Source organism: Rana temporaria, chromosome 5, assembly GCF_905171775.1.
Source record: "Rana temporaria chromosome 5, aRanTem1.1, whole genome shotgun sequence".
Lineage (NCBI taxonomy): Eukaryota > Metazoa > Chordata > Amphibia > Anura > Ranidae > Rana > Rana temporaria.
Window position 1 is genome coordinate 293364280 of NC_053493.1, and position 15972 is coordinate 293380251.

The following is a 15972-nucleotide window of genomic DNA, read 5'->3' on the forward strand; positions in this document are numbered from 1 at the left end:
CTTTTAATTCCTAGCCTTGCCGTTGTCATGGCAACACAGACGCTCCCGCGTCTCCTCCCCGTTGCTCGTGCGCATGCGCAAGATCGAGCGGTGGATGCTGGGACATCAGCATCCACCTGAACAAGGAAGTGCCTTCTTGTGGGCTTATGCCCACAGTTAAAATGGCAAATCAACAGAACGGGGAATATAAGTGCATATTTCACACAGAATGGCAGCGGAGTGGCCGCGGAAAACAAAAAACGTGAGTTAAAACAATAACTGGCATTAACCATTTAAATAGCCCTTAAAAAAAAAAAGTTTTTGCGTGGGAGATCCGCTTTAATTAGATCTGCTGGATAACAAGACAAAAAGCTTTTTATATAGGGAGAACAGCAATAGCAGCAGCCTATATTTTTTTGCAGCACTAGTTTCTTTCATAATCAATAAGGCAATTTTAAATTTTTCCAGTAGGTGGCACTACAGTACATACAGCAAGAGAACCCTGTTCGCATGGCATATTGTATATGATGATATTATTTCACTACAAAATAAGTAAATTAAAACTATATTAGAAAAAGCATACATTTTACAACCTGCACTACAGCTATAACAGCAGCTATTAGACAAATACATTTTTACTATTTAAAAATCACCCTTTCTACTTAACAGCATACATTTTCATCCTAAATTGAAATATACTGTACATTCCTGCAATAAGGTATCAAAGTGGGATTTCAAAGGCTTTTTAAATGTATAATGCTTATTCTCAACATTATTTATGTGTAAATATAGCAGATTCTGTAATCTGAATTTTACAGTAAATATATTTGATAACATTTTTGAGAACTATACAACTATACAATAACTATACAATAACAAAGCCTGTCTATCTGGTACTTTTGCTCAACAATTCTAAATGGAAACCTTGAAAAGTAATTAGTACATTTCTATATTTGTATGCCAGTTAGGAGGAGTTACAGTTCTTTATATCCTATAAAATTAATATTCAGGTTAATTTTTTTAAGTCTTTAAGATAACTGAATAGCATATCTATTCCCCCATCTACAACTTTTGATAAGGGCTTAACTAAAGGATTGTTTTGTATATGAAGACCCTTATCGACTGGGTTCCATGCAATTCGACTTAGTCTTTCTAATAAAAACAGATCATTCGGAAGTGTTTGTATGTTGTTATAATCCAAATTTAGGAGTTCCAAAGAGGTCAATAAACAAATAGATCGAGGCAACGCACTAATCTTGTTATTGTCAATAATCAGAATCTTTAAGCTCTCTAGACATCTAATACTCTCTGCAATGTTTTCAATTTTGTTTGCTCCCAGGTGCAGAAAATCCAGAGTCCTAATCTGGAAGACACACGAAGGAATGTTCACTATCCAGTTATTGCTCAGATTTAGCTTTCTTAACTTGAATAGGTCTCTGTATGTTGCAGGAAGTTCTGATATGAAATTATGTGATAGGCTGAGTACCTCCAAATTTCTACATAAACTCAGTTCCTCTGGCATCTCACACAGATAATTCATGTTGACAAAAAGAACTTTGAGGTTCCTCAAGAGTCCGATTTCCTTGGGAAGATGAACAATTCTGTTACCACTTAAATTGAGCACTGCTATGTGTTCCATTTTGGCCACTGCAGGAGGAAGTTTAGGCAACCTGTTGTGTGACAGATTGAGTTTTTCAAGTTTAGTCATATGCCAAATGAAGCTGGGGACCTCAGCAGCATTCTTTAAAACAAAGTTAAAGTTTACAGGCTCTTTTTTTGCTTTTGGATCAGAATCGGAAATTGGACTAGGCAACGCCTGCTCTTTTTGCAATTTATGACCACCAGTTTTCTTGGTCTTGGAAATCTGGCTTGAGAACGAAATTCCCATGGTTGACCAAAAATAAGATCTGTGGAGGGTTAAACGTTTGTTAGGTCCAGCTTTATTTGGTGTCTACAGTGATGTCTGTAGTGATGATGAATCATTGAAACAGAAAAGTGGTTAACTGAAGAGGATTTGCTTGCATAAAGGATGGACAAAATTATGGAACTGAAGAGTTTTTGTCTTCTATTCATTTTGTTTCCCAGGCTGAGTGAGCAGAGCTTGTTTTCTGAAAGTGCCAACACACTTGTTCATGAAACTGCTGAACACACAAGTACAACGACACGCCAAGCCAGCTGCCACTGTCACTTCCTGTAGCTCTATAGGAATGTCTCATGGTGTCTTCATTTATCTCGAATCACCAGTAAGCCCAGTGAAACATAATCAGTTCAGGTTTCTTGACCTACTTTACACTAGTAGTTACAGGTAGATATAAATAAGTTAATATTATTTACTGTGTATAGAGAATGTGATGATGCACAGCAAGTGTAGTTTGGACAGAATAAAGCAGAAAGTGATAGTCCAACCTACAAAATTAGACCAACAGTTATACCATTAATTGAGTGATTAATAATGAATGATTAAATAACTAAAGTTTTTTAGGAGCAGCTTTATATTTAAGCTTCTGTATCTCAATGTAAAGTCACATTAAAGGTCAGACATGCCAATTGGCATTCCAATGACTAAACCAACAATGGTTTCCGGATAATCCCTATATTTACGCAGATGTCAAAACTATTCCATGAGTCCCTTTGATTTCTAAGTTTACATTGTCCACCCAATAGAATAATGCAAAGGTGATCACAATCAATATGAAAGTAAAATAACTCATCCACATCCTATGCAGCCCGATTATGCACTCTCCTTTGGGTTTACCTGCAACCATGTAGTGAGAAGAGTTTTCTGATTAGATATACTAAATTTAAATGGAATATTTAGGTAGCCTCTAGATCAGAAATTAACTCTTTTCTTTAACACTACAAAAAAAAATCAATTAATGCAGTGAAGCCTGTTAACGTGTCATTAAAGCCACATTAAAACTACAGTACATGCTGAATTACTTGTTGTTCATACTCTCTATGGGATTAATTTTCTGTGTTCTGCAAAAAAATAGCTGATCCTGATGTTTACTGTCCCTCCCTCTTTGTGTCCCTGCTGCAGCTTGAGATTGTGTAGACCAGTTGTTGCCACATCTAATGAGCATGGTTTTGTTTGAGTTCCCTTCTAAACTGTTAATTTCCTTGTTTTTCTTATCTTTATAGTCCACGTGACTATAGAGTCACACATGTGGGTATATACACAGGGATAACTGGCAGCCCACTCCCTCCCTCATTTAGCTCGATATACAGAGGATATTGTCCATTTATACTATATATCTTAGATGGTTTTACTATTGTCTTTTGTAAAAATTTCTTATTTTGTAATAAAATTTATATTTTACATATTCCCGTCTTGCCTCTAAAATCTGACCATCAAGTGCCATCTTTTTGAGTAATCGCCCCTTTTTTTGTCTTCTAAACTTACGGATGTGGCAAATGTGAGTGCTCCTCCCCTTTTCCCTTTTTTCATTTTTTGATCTACCTACACTGGGATCACCATTGAAATTGAGGGATCCCTCCTCCTCCATGCCCACTAAAAAGATAAACATTTTAAGGGTGGGATATTACATTTTGATTGATGGAGACATCACCTCCCTGTAATTCTAAGAACAATACAAACAATAGACACAGGCTGGAGGGGCATGAAAGAGGAAGTGATTGCAGAACCTCCCCCAGATAGCCCACACCATGTTTTTGCACAAAAATAATGAAGGTCTGAGTATGAGGATTTAAAACATTAATTTGATGAATTTCTTTTCCCTTTTTTTGAACATGTGACCAGCAGCAGAAGACTAAAAGCTCCTCCAGCAAACGTTTCCCTGCAGATGGGCTGGGTCACATGACAGCTGTATATTGATTATGAAAAAAGGTACTTGGATTTTTTTTTATTAAAATAAGTACAGTGCCATCATCCATATACATAAACAGAAGGGATAAACAGTACATTTTCAGTATCACTTTAAGTATGAGCATGTTAAATAATGTGTAGGTGTACACAGATTTTTATTACCTCTCACAGAGATTTCAATATTCCCATTTCTATTTTGTCCTATGCTACCTTGGGCTCGCTGGCATCTCAGAATGTTTCAAATAGGAATTATGGTGCAAATTCTGGTACAGTGGAGGAGGCATCACATGACTGAACTCAAGATCTCCCCACGGATGCACAGAAGTCTTTGGTGGTGGATGCATCAAGAAATGTTCATTCCGTGTCACCCATTAGGTTTATTATGGATCATTGTTACCACTGATTCCAGCGCTACAGGAAAGGGCACCACCTGAGATCATTTCAGGGTACAAGGTAGGTGAAGCTTTCCAATAAAAAAAATCCCTATATTTTTTTTTTTTTAAAAAGCAATTTTTTTCCTCAGTTTAGGCCTATATGTATTCTTATACATATTTTTGGTAATAAAAACAATAAGCATATATTGATTGGTTTGTGCAAAAGTTATATTGTCTACAAAATAGGGAATAGATTTATGGCAAATTTTTTTTTACTAGTAATGGTAGCGATTTTTATCGGTACTACGACATTATGGCAGACACTTCGGACACTTATGACACGTTTGGGACCATTGGTCTTTATACAGCGATTAGTGCTATAAAAATGCACTTATTACTGTGTAAATGTCATTGGCAGGGAAGGGGCTAACACTAGGGGGGGGATCAAGGGGTTAACTGTGTTCCCTAGGTGTGTTCTTACTGTGGGGGGGATGGGACTGACTAGGAGAGAGAGAGATCAGTGTTCATACTTAGTACACACACAGATCCCGGTTCTCGCTCTGTCACGAGGCACTCGCGCCTAGTGGTCAAAAGGCGAACCGACGTAAGGTAACGTCGTGTTGCCCAGGGGAGCCAACCTGTCGCAGTACAACTGCAACGGCTGGTCGGTAAGGGGTTAAAGAAATACAAGGCACTCTGTGAATAGCAGCAGTGCCAAGCAAGTGACCCTCCTTTGGTCAATGTGTAGTGGGGCAGCTGCTCAGCACAAGACCCTGAAGATTGAGGCTATTACTGTAGTGGTGACAACTTCCATAATAAATGTCAGCTTCCACAGCCTTTCCTCAGATATGAGGCTGGACCAATGTAAGTATACAATACAGATAATTCCTGGAGTTCAACTTTAGATACGGCAATTCTTGCAAACGTCTACACATCTGTCCAAAAGAAGGACAACTGAGGAGGAAACCAGGAGAGAGGGATTTGGTTCTAAAAAAGGGACTGTCCTTTTCAAATGAGACATTTGAGAGGTACGTGCCATGGTCCATGAGCTGATGGAGTGCTTAATCAGTATCTCAGTGGGAGAAACAGTGATTCTTAAAGAACCTGCTTGAATTCATTTAAACATGAGTTTACATTTTAGGAATGGACAGGCACTTTGCTGAAATTTAAAATGCAACTTATTTACATAAACACAATATTGCAAAAAGGATGAAGACAAGAGCAGTCCCTTTTGCAGACAGAAGTGCTGTATGCAGGGCTTTTTTTCTCAGAGAATAGTTGCAGGAACTCTCCCTTTTGGAGTTACCCCCTCTTCACCACTACCTAACTCTGAACACCGTTCCTTGGTCTCACCCCCTACCCACCCCCCAGTACTGCACCTTTAATTTGTTAAGAAAAGCAGTAAAATAGATCCCCTGCAGCCAACAGCAATAGATCCCTAGCAACAATAGATCTCCCCGCAGACAGTTTTGATAGGCCATCCAGCAGCCAGCTACAATAGAATTCTCCCTCAACAGTAGATCCCAGGCAGCAACTGACTCTCCCAGCAACATAAGACCCACCCCACCAACAATAGATGCACCGTCAGCAAAAATATACCTCCTCAGCAACAATAGACTCTCCCTCCTACAAAAATAGATCCCTTCCAGCAACACTAAATCCCCCAGCAGCAATACACTGTAGCACAACCCAGTGCCTCTTGACATTACATACATTCAGTGCTAGAGGTGCCGGAACTGTGTTCCCGCTGAAAAAAAGCCCTGGCTGTATGGATCAAGATTAGTTATATGTATGTGTTGGGTAGTTTGTTTAAAGTGTATATCAAATAAAATTTTTTAGTTTTAGACCAAGTTGGCAGGATCAGAACCCCTCTCTGGGTTTTATCCAGGTTATAAGTTCAAGAGATTTCTCTCACTTTCTGCCCCAGTAAGAATTTGAGGGAAAATCTGTAACAGGAGATACCGGCAAAAACCGGGCGTCAAATATTCTCCACTCCCCACTAAGAAAATTAATTGGCTTCACATACACTTTAAGGGATCAGCTTAGAATTATTTTATTTAAAATCTTTTACATACAGTATGCCCAGTCTGCTCATACAGTATAATAGCCATAACCAGCAGCCAGAAGTTATTTTCTCTAGGCCAGTTCTAGCACATTGTAAGGTACTAAGAACACTGTAGGCTTCATTACCTGAACAATGGAAGAATATGGTTACCTGGACATTTTTCTGCACGTGTGTCACTTGTCAGGGGTGAGCATGATTTTTAATGCTAAGGTGCAATTATTAATTGTGTTTGATAGCAAAGCAGAGTGGAAGAAATCGTTGCTCTCCATGGTTTAGTTATAATGATCCAGCTAAATGACAGACCTGCTCTGTACTTGAAATGCGAGCACAAAGCCTCTTTCATATACTACTTTTGTAGCGCCAAACAATGCTATTTTAAAAGCATTATTTATGCCCACGGGTTTCCAAAAAACATTTTTCTAGATAGATCATTTATTTTGAATCAAATCTAGTAATGGTTGCAGTGGCCTTTGTAGAGAAAAAAAAACGAACTAGTAGACCTTTTGTGATTTTTTTTTTAAGTTTGAGCCTGACAGTGTCTGTATAGATTGTCTTTTTTTCTAATAATGTGCTTGTTATTTTTATGAGCCATACTGGGTTTCTAATGAAAAGCAGCTCTTAAAATAATTATGCCAGTGTTACTTTTATCCTGGTTTCATATTTTATTTGATATTTGTATTTTGTCAAAAGTGTGTCTGCTTTATTGTTTGAATGTACTTTACCTAGCGTTTTCAGTGTTGGTGGGATTGGATTAGCTTTCTAGGAAGTACAGAACATTTTTGGTTAAATCAAACTTTATTACAGGGTTGAACAGAAATCATGGAATACAAATCAGCATGGAGTTACATTATGCTTTTTAGAATGTTTCCAATGACTATGTAATGGCTACAATGTACATTGTAGTAACCCCACGAATCCTGTTAAATGTTTTGAAAAATTAAATTACCGATATATTCATTCCAATATTTGTTTCAATAAAAATTACCCTGAAGCAAAAAATGGATGACCACACTCAAATATATAAAAGATCGCAGACATTTATTTGGAACAATTCAATCATAACAAACATCGCTTTCAAGAAAGGAACAGCGTTGATGCGACTCACGCTAAAAGGTCACGTTTTGCAATGTTCCACATATTTAAGTGCGGTCATCCACGTTTTGCTTCAAAGCATTCTGCAGTTACAAGCCAGACCTGCGCCCAGGGCCGTCTTATTAGCATTATGGGCCCCTGGGCAAAGTAATTCTCTGGGGCCCCTACAATGGAGACAGTGCAGGTAAACAGACATCAAGTAGGTAGGAGGCAGACAAGCGGAGCTTCCCCTTTTGGGTGGAGCTCCGCATTAACTACATTAATAATCATTCTGTACAGCAAAGAAACAGTGGGGAAAATACTACATACATAAAAGTAACAAAGTTGTCCTGTGCATATAATATATCTGATAGATTAATGCCTCCCCAGCACTATGGCCCCTCTACACCCTAGATATACTCTCAGCACTCTGACCCCTCTACACCCCAGATATCCCCCCAGCACTCTGACCCCTCTACACCTTAAATATTCCCCCCCAGCACTGTAAACATATACCATAAGATAGCCCTTGTACTGTGACCCCACTACATCCCTGATACCCCCTACACTGTGGCCTCTCTACATCCCTTCCTTTGAGTCCCGAGCATTCAAGTTGCATGGGGCGGAGTCAGAGCGTCACTGGCGCTCTGGCCCTGCCCCTCCCTGCTGGCTGTGAAATAATAGGTATCATTCTGCACAGCATGGTGCACTGCTGCCAGTCTGCCTCCCCTGTGTATCCATCACTCTCAGTGCTATCACGGGGCCCCCCCCCAATTTCGGGCCATCGTGGGCAGTGCCCAGGTGTGCCCTCTCATTAAGACAGCCCTGCCTGCGCCTCATTTTGAATTAGGGACCAACAGTGCAGTGGACTGACCAGGAGCAGTGTAGTTACTCTTATAAAAATCATCCGATTAAAAGTATTTCCTCCAAAACATGTAGTAGAATGTTTTTTAGCACTTATGGCTTATTTACACTTGCTTCAAAACATGGCTTTGGACACACTTTTTTAAAGCTCTCTGAATGCCAGTCAAAGCAGCTTTCACTAAATAAAATGGTTAGCTTATAGTCCTGTTTACACCTTGCATTTATTTTGCTTTGCATCAAAAATTATACCTCATTTTGCTTTAGAGGTGCTTCATAGCATCTTCAAAACCTCTATATAAGTCTATGACAAAGCTCAATCGAAGCACCTGAAGCTTCTGAGGGGCTTTCATATGAGATGCCCTGTGCTTTTCACAAATGAGAGCAGGTTCACCATGAGCATATGTGACAGACGTGAATGGGTCTGGAGAAGCCGTGGAGAACGTTATGCTGCCTTTAACATCATTCAGCATGACCAGTTTGGTGGTGGGTCAGTGATGTCTGGGGAGGCATATCTATGGAGGAACGCAAAGACCTCTACATGCTAGGCAATGGCAGCCTGACTGCTATTAGGTATCGGGATGAAATCCTTGGACCCATTGTCAGACCCTACACTGGTGCAGTGGGTCCTGGGTTCCTCCTGGTGCATGGCAAAGCCTGCCTTAACCCCTGCAGCAATACTGGCAGCACTCATACGTCTATTTCCCCAAGACAACCTCTGGATATGATGCTGAGCACATGCACTCAACTTCTTTGGTCGACCATTGCGAGGCCTGTTCTGAGGGGAACCTGTCCTGTTAAACAACTGTTTGGTCTTGGCCACCGTGCTGCAGCTCAGTTTTAGGGTCTTGGCAATCTTATATCCTAGGCCCTCTTTATATAGAGCAACATTTTTTTTCAGATCCTCAGAGAGTTCTTTGACATGAGTTGCCTTGTTGAACTTTTAGTGACCAGTATGAGAGAGAGAGCGATAACACCTGGTGGGAGGGGCCCCTTCTCTGATTATTAGGCTCCTTGAAAGTGTTAAAGTCAGCACTTAGGCCTCACCCAAAGTTCAACAGTGGAAAGTATTCATTCAGCTGACATAGGTCAGGGGGCAGGCCAGCCTAGTCCCAAAAGTGAACAGAGAAGCAAACACAGACTGAAATCTTCTCAGCAGTCCATGTAACAATTTCCATTTATGAGCTGCACACTCCAGCATTCCCTAAAGCATAGACATTTGGATCAGGCAGTCTCCTCCTACCACCCTCAGCTTATCTGACAAAGTCACAGTAGCTCCTAGCAGGCTGTCCTGCTCTCACGACAAACCCCCTCTGTCTTTGTGGATTGCTCCCCCCAGTCTCCAATCCTTCCTAATGTCCTGAAACCGGGCCCAGGTCTCTTCACAATCTGGCACGCGCAGAGACTTAGGGATATGCGCAGAGGCTTAGGGATATGCGCAGAGGCTTAGGGATATATACTCCCACACTGTCATTCTCCCTCTCCCCCCAGGAGTCCCCTATGTCCATGATGTCAGGAAGGACACAGGGGTAGTCCAGACCCCACTCCAGAGCTGTTCTGTTCTATATCTCCCACTGGAACCTAGAAAATCAGGGCAGTTCTCTTGGCTTCCCTTTTCCTGGCAGGGCACAAGCATTGAGGGACCTCTAGACCCATGCTTGAACTCAGCTGCTCTGGTCTGGGTGGTGGAAGGTCTGTTGTAGAAGAGTTGTCTTGCACTGACAGGGGTTCTTGCAGCTCCTCCAGTTCCCACAGCAAGATCTGGCACATCTAACACCTCAAACTGGATTTCTTCCTAGACCAGGGGGTCTCCCATCTCCCATTCCTCCTCCAAGTTACTGTGTGATGAACAATCCGCTATCACTTCCAGGGACCCAAATTCTGCTTGAAGTTTGGGAGAACCCCAGTCTATGGCCCTGTCTCCTCTTTCCCCCTTTGGCTCACCTGAGGGCACATCTCCCTCCTGCACTGGCTCTTTCTAGGTGGGATCAGAAAAGTACAAAGAAGCAGCTGGCATTTTAGTGACATTATCTGGTTCCTGCTAGGCAGTATTTACAGTTGCCAGGTCCTCAACTGGGCTGCAGGCTATGGCAGATCTCCAATGTCACTGATTTTTGCAGGGGAGACACCATGCTCTGAATTGACCCAGTCTTTCTTGGATGATCCAAGGCACACTCCAGCCTTCGTGACTAATTGGCACAGTCCTGATTTCAGGATCACATTGTAGTACTGTGGCCCCTGCTGGCTTGAAACCCACCAAATAGAGTAACCATAAGTAGCCTTTGATTTAAGAAGGTATATTAATGACACACAACTTTCAGGTGTTTAAAGGCTGCCTTTTTAATACCTGACTTCTTTTTTTTTTTTTTTATTAAATATGTTTTTGACATAACAACAAACATCAACATAGCATTCTAACACATTATAACTTATCATACATATAACAACACATACATGGTCTCTTTATAGTCCCTTATTTTGGTCAATATATAAAGAAAAAAAAAATATATATATATCCCTTCTTTCGCTCCCTTATTCCCTTCCCTATCTCCAACTCCCACATAACCTAGGCCCATAGGAATAACCTCCCTGGAGCGTACACAGTTTAACACGGCAAAATCCCTACTGTAGATACCCATGGGATGAAGAGGGAGAGAGAGCGACACAGGAGAGAGATAGAGATGAAACGAGAAGAGGGGTAGAAGAAAGAGAGGAGAGAGGAGAAAAAAAAAAAAAAACTAATCACCTAGAAAGACACCCCCTGCAAGACCTATTAAAAATTAAATTTCTAAGTGATATCCACTACCTTATTTGGGGAGAAAAAAAAAACCCTCCCTGTTTTTAAACGATTCCCCTAATCAAAAACACCCCGTGCAAAACTTATTAAATTAGAAAATAAATTTCTAAGTGATATCTTCTACCCTATTTGAAAAAAAAAAAAAACCCTATCCCCTTCCCTTCTCTTTCCCTTCTCTTACCCTTCCCCCTTCCCTTATAGCAACTATAACTATTTAAGCCCTTTCATCACCTTTCAGTGCCCTATAGAAAAAAAAAAAAAAAAAAAAACTAGTCCCCTAAAAAAGACACCCCGTGCAAAACTTATTAAATTAGAAATTAAATTTCTAAGTGATATCTACTACCTTATTTGAAAAAAAAAAAAAAAAAAAAAAACCTCTACTCTTGTATGACTGTGACTATTTCCCCCCCCCCCCCCCCTTTCGTCCGGGGCTCCCAGTGCATTACTTATTTAAATTACATTTTATGTTTCTAAGTGATAGAGGGAGGTAATTCTCCTCCCTTCCCTTCATTTCTATCTATGTGCCAACCTGCCTATTTCTAAGGGGGCATAACCTGCCCCTACCCCTATATACTAATAATAAGGAAGAGGAATAGGAGAAAGAGAAAGAAAAGAAAAAAAAAAAACTTACATAAAAACCACCACCACTAACATTGCCTAAGGCCTGACTTCTACATAATCTGAGTTACTAACCTGAAACTGAAGTGAGAAATCCTTATTTGCATATTTACTTGTAGTCAGTCATCAAGGAATTTGAGGCTAAATTAATTTGACTGCAGGGGTAACTATAACATCTTCTAGAAAGATCTACAGTGGTAGACTTGACAGGTTTCCCTTAAAGGGGTGGTTCCCCCTTAAAAACAACTTTTTTTTATTCCACTGGCCCCCCACATTACAATCGAATTAAGGCTATTATTTTTTTTTTGCTGCTGTACATACCTTGATACAGCATCTTCACCCGTGCATCCGGGTTGCGAGTCCCGCGGGAGTGGGCGTTCCTCACATGTGTTTGATTGACGTTTTTCGGAAAAACGAGCTCCCCCCTGTCGCGTAAGCCGCGTCACGGTTGGCGAAAGGAGCCGAACGGCGAGTCGGCGCTATACTGCGCATGCGCATCGCCGTTCGGCTCCTTTCGCCAATCGTGACGCGGCTTACGCGACGGGGGGGAGCTCGTTTTTCCGAAAAACGTCAATCAAACACATGTGAGGAACGCCCACTCCCGCGGGACTCGCAACCCGGATGCACGGGTGAAGATGCTGTATCAAGGTATGTACAGCAGCAAAAAAAAAATAATAGCCTTAATTCGATTGTAATGTGGGGGGCCAGTGGAATAAAAAAAAGTTGTTTTTAAGGGGGAACCTCCGCTTTAACTCTGTTTTCTAGCCTCAAAGGCTACCTTTGGAGCATTACATTTACAAAACAGCAATCGAATGAAGTAAGCCCTAAACCCAATTGATTTTCAAACTGAAAGGCACTAGACTCAGTAGTCAACATTAGAAAATTATTTGATGTAAAGCTTCTTACAACCACAGTTGTATATTTTAATATCCTGAAGACTGGTAGAATGGTTACAATTCTGTATTGCACAGTTCCATAAGACATACTGCTCTATATAGCTGTCTAAAGGACCCATATTTAGTTGAAGTAGATGAATCTGACATTAGAGATATTCAGTACTTTCATAGAATAGCAAAATTTACAAAATATCCAACAAGCTCATTTTCGGTGGAATCCAAACGAGACCACGATTTTGAATTTTACATACACCTGCTTTAGAATTGGTTTCTATGATTAAAAAACAGCAAACTTATTGGCTTTGAAAAACGTTTAACGTAAAAGAGTATGGTGCAGCCACCACGTCCCTTCACTGTCACACAAATGCAGAAAGGATCTGTGCTCAGGATGCTTTTCCAACCTGCAGAAGGGAGTTTGCTTGATGATATGTCGCCCAGTAAGTATCCAGAGTGATCACACCACACTGAAGCTTGGAAGCAAGTATGAACCGAAGGATCCACTGAGAGGGATGAGGTAACATGGGACAAAAAAAAATAGGGCAATTACTAAATGCACACCTCAAAGATTCACTCAAGGCTGGCACCTCGTCTGAATAACCATTGGCCTGGTTCTGGCCATATACACACTCCCCATATGGCAATGCTTGAGCCTGCACTAAGGCACTAATCTTTAGTAATAGTAATAGTTTAACCACTTCCCGACTATATACGGCCGCAGGGTGGTTCTACTTCTCTGGGGCCCTGTCTTTTTACGGCCGCCCCTTTCCGCGTTCCCCGCGCGCACTCCCGAGCGTGCAGTGGGGAACATCTGTGCTGGCCGTGTCCCTTGGACACAGCCAATCACAGATCGCCGTGAACGGCCAATCGGAGTGGCCGTTTGGTAAGCGATCTGTGCAGCCAATGAGAGATGATCTCATATGTAAACATATGAGATAATTTCTGATTGCCAGCTCTCACACTGACAGCGTCCTGTCAGGGAGAGAGGAGACCGATCTGTGTCTCTTGTACATAGGGACAAGAGACACAGAGGGACACAGATCGGTTACCCCCCCAGTCACCCCCTTCCCCCACAGTTAGCACACTATATAGGAAATACATTTAACCCCTTCCTCACCCCCTAGTGTTAACCCCTTCCCTGCCAGTCACATTTATACAGTAATTAGTGCATATTTATAGCACTGATTGCAGTATAAATGTGAATGGTGCCAAAAATGTGTCAAAAGTGTCCGATGTGTCCGCCATAATGTCGCAGTCACAATAAAAATCGCAGATCACCGCCATTACTAGTAAAAAATAAATAAAAAATAATAATTCCTTATTTTTTTTTACTTAAAATATGTAGAATACGTATCTACCTAGACTGAGGAAAAACTAATTTAAAAAAAAAATTGGAGCTATTTATTATAGCAACAAGTAAAAAATATATTTTTTTTTTCAAAATTGTTGCTCTATTTTTGTTTATAGCGCAAAAAATAAAAACCGCAGAGGTGATCAAATACCACCAAAAGAAAGCTCCATTTGTGGGAAAAAAAGGACGTCAATTTTGTTTGGGAGCCACGTCGCACGACCGCGCAATTGTCAGTTAAAGCGACGCAGTGCCGAATCGCAAAAAGTCCTCTGGGCAGGAAGGGGGTTTAAGTGCCTAGTAAGGAAGTGGTTAAGATACCGTATCTGCTATAGAAGGGGTGGGTAGCCTGCAGCACATCAGTGTGAAAGCAGTCTTAGGCCCCGTACACAGGGCCGAGGAACTCGACGTGCCAAACACATCGAGTTCCTCGGCCAGTTCAGCCCTGAAGCCGCCGAGGAGCTCGGCGGGCCGAGAGCTCCCATAGAACAACGAGGAAATAGAGAACATGTTCTCTATTTCCTCGTCGAGCTCCTCGTCGGCTTCCTCGGCGAAATTGTACACACGGCCGGGTTTCTCGGCAGAATTCAGCCAGAAACTCGGTCGGAAGCTGAATTCTGCCGAGGAAACTGGTCGTGTGTACGGGGCCTTTGGCCCTTTTTTACATGATCAGCCCGACCAAATGGGACCCTTAATTCACCTCTACAGAGTGACAGATGTCCATTTACGCTCGCCTACCTCCAATTCAAAAAACATAAGGGAATTTTTCCCCTTTCATCTGGGCAGATCAGTGGGCCTATAGAGTAGCCGTGACCTGTCATCCACCTGCTCTGCTCTTTGTGGCCCGCGACTGGTTACCAAGTTGCTTAAGGGCCCTTGCTATTCAACAGGTTGGGCACCCCTGTTCTATAGAATGTAGATTGTTATTTTCTTGTCCACAGTTTTACTATAATTATTGAGTGATATGGACTGGAAGTAACCCATTTAGAACTAATGCGTAAGTGCAAATATGCGCCGTCGTATCTGCGCGCTGTGCCCACAAACTAAGATACGACAGAAAATAGTCTTCATCCGACCAACGCAACTTGCCTACGCCGACGGAGAGTGGACGCATACTTACGCTGGACGTATTTGGCGCTCCCATTCATTTTCTATTCATATATGCAAATGAGGGAGATCCGCAGATTCACGAACGTACTTGCGCCCGGCGCATAATATACGCGGTTTGCTAAGTCGTACGTCCGGCGTAAAGTTATTCCCCATATATGAGGCGCAGCCCATGCAAAGGTATAGACCAGGGAACTCAAGCCGTCGTATTTTACGTCGTTTACGTTGTACATGAATATGGCTGGGCTGGCTGGGTTACGTTCACGCCGTAGGCAGTGATCCGTCGTATCTTAGGCATTCGTTCCGACGTGATTATGAGCATGTGCACTGGGATGCGTCCACGGGACGGCGCATGCGCCGTTCGTTATTCGTATCTATCTGGCGCTTGGCCCATCATTAGCATGGGGTCACGCCTCATTAGCATGGCTCACGCCCACTTCCACTTACGACGACTTACGTCTAAGAAACCCAGCGCAGATTTGGCAGCACTGGCTTTGTGAATCCAGTGCTTGCCTCTCTGCGCTGCGCCGGCGTAGCGTAAAAGAGATACGCTACGGCGGCATAAATATGCGCGTATGTATGTGAATCCGGGCCCATGAGTTTTGAATGTGCAGTGGCACTCTGCAAGTGCAGTTGCTTTAAGGCTTAGTAAATAAGGTAACGTTTCAATTTACAAAAAAAAATAAAAAATAACATGCAAGAGGGAAAAAAGCATTTTTCCTTCACGCGATTGGATGGATATCAGCAGAGCTCTCCCTCATTTACTAAGCTCTAGAGCAACTGCGCTTGCAAAGTGCAACTGCACTTTCAAAAGCACGCAGTCTATTTTCCTTTAGTAAATCAATGCCTTTGTCTACTTAATGGATAACTTGTCACTTTGTTCTTTGTGAGTGCATTTTATTGTGAAAAAAGGTTTCCCTAAGGGAAAATGATACTGCATTAGTTGCAGAAGCTATGCAATTTTAAGAAAAAAAAAAAAATTCTTTGCACGTGATTGAGTATTTTTTGCAAAGTGAAGCTTCATCTCATTTAC

At 41.7% G+C, this 15972-nt stretch overlaps 1 protein-coding gene across 1 annotated transcript; it reads right to left on the reverse strand.

Moving 5' to 3' along the window:
• Positions 1 to 277: 277 nt before the first annotated feature.
• On the reverse strand, positions 278 to 2186 carry LRRC30 (leucine rich repeat containing 30). Its single transcript, XM_040351996.1, has one exon. The coding sequence runs from the start codon at positions 1865 to 1867 to the stop codon at positions 986 to 988; it is 882 nt and encodes a 293-aa protein (XP_040207930.1). The 5' UTR covers positions 1868 to 2186; the 3' UTR covers positions 278 to 985.
• Between the last annotated feature and the right edge of the window lie 13786 nt (positions 2187 to 15972).

Bases quoted from the DNA above. Each gene is read 5' to 3' on its own strand.
- LRRC30 (XM_040351996.1), bottom strand. From the start codon at position 1,867: ATGGGAATTTCGTTCTCAAGCCAGATTTCCAAGACCAAGAAAACTGGT.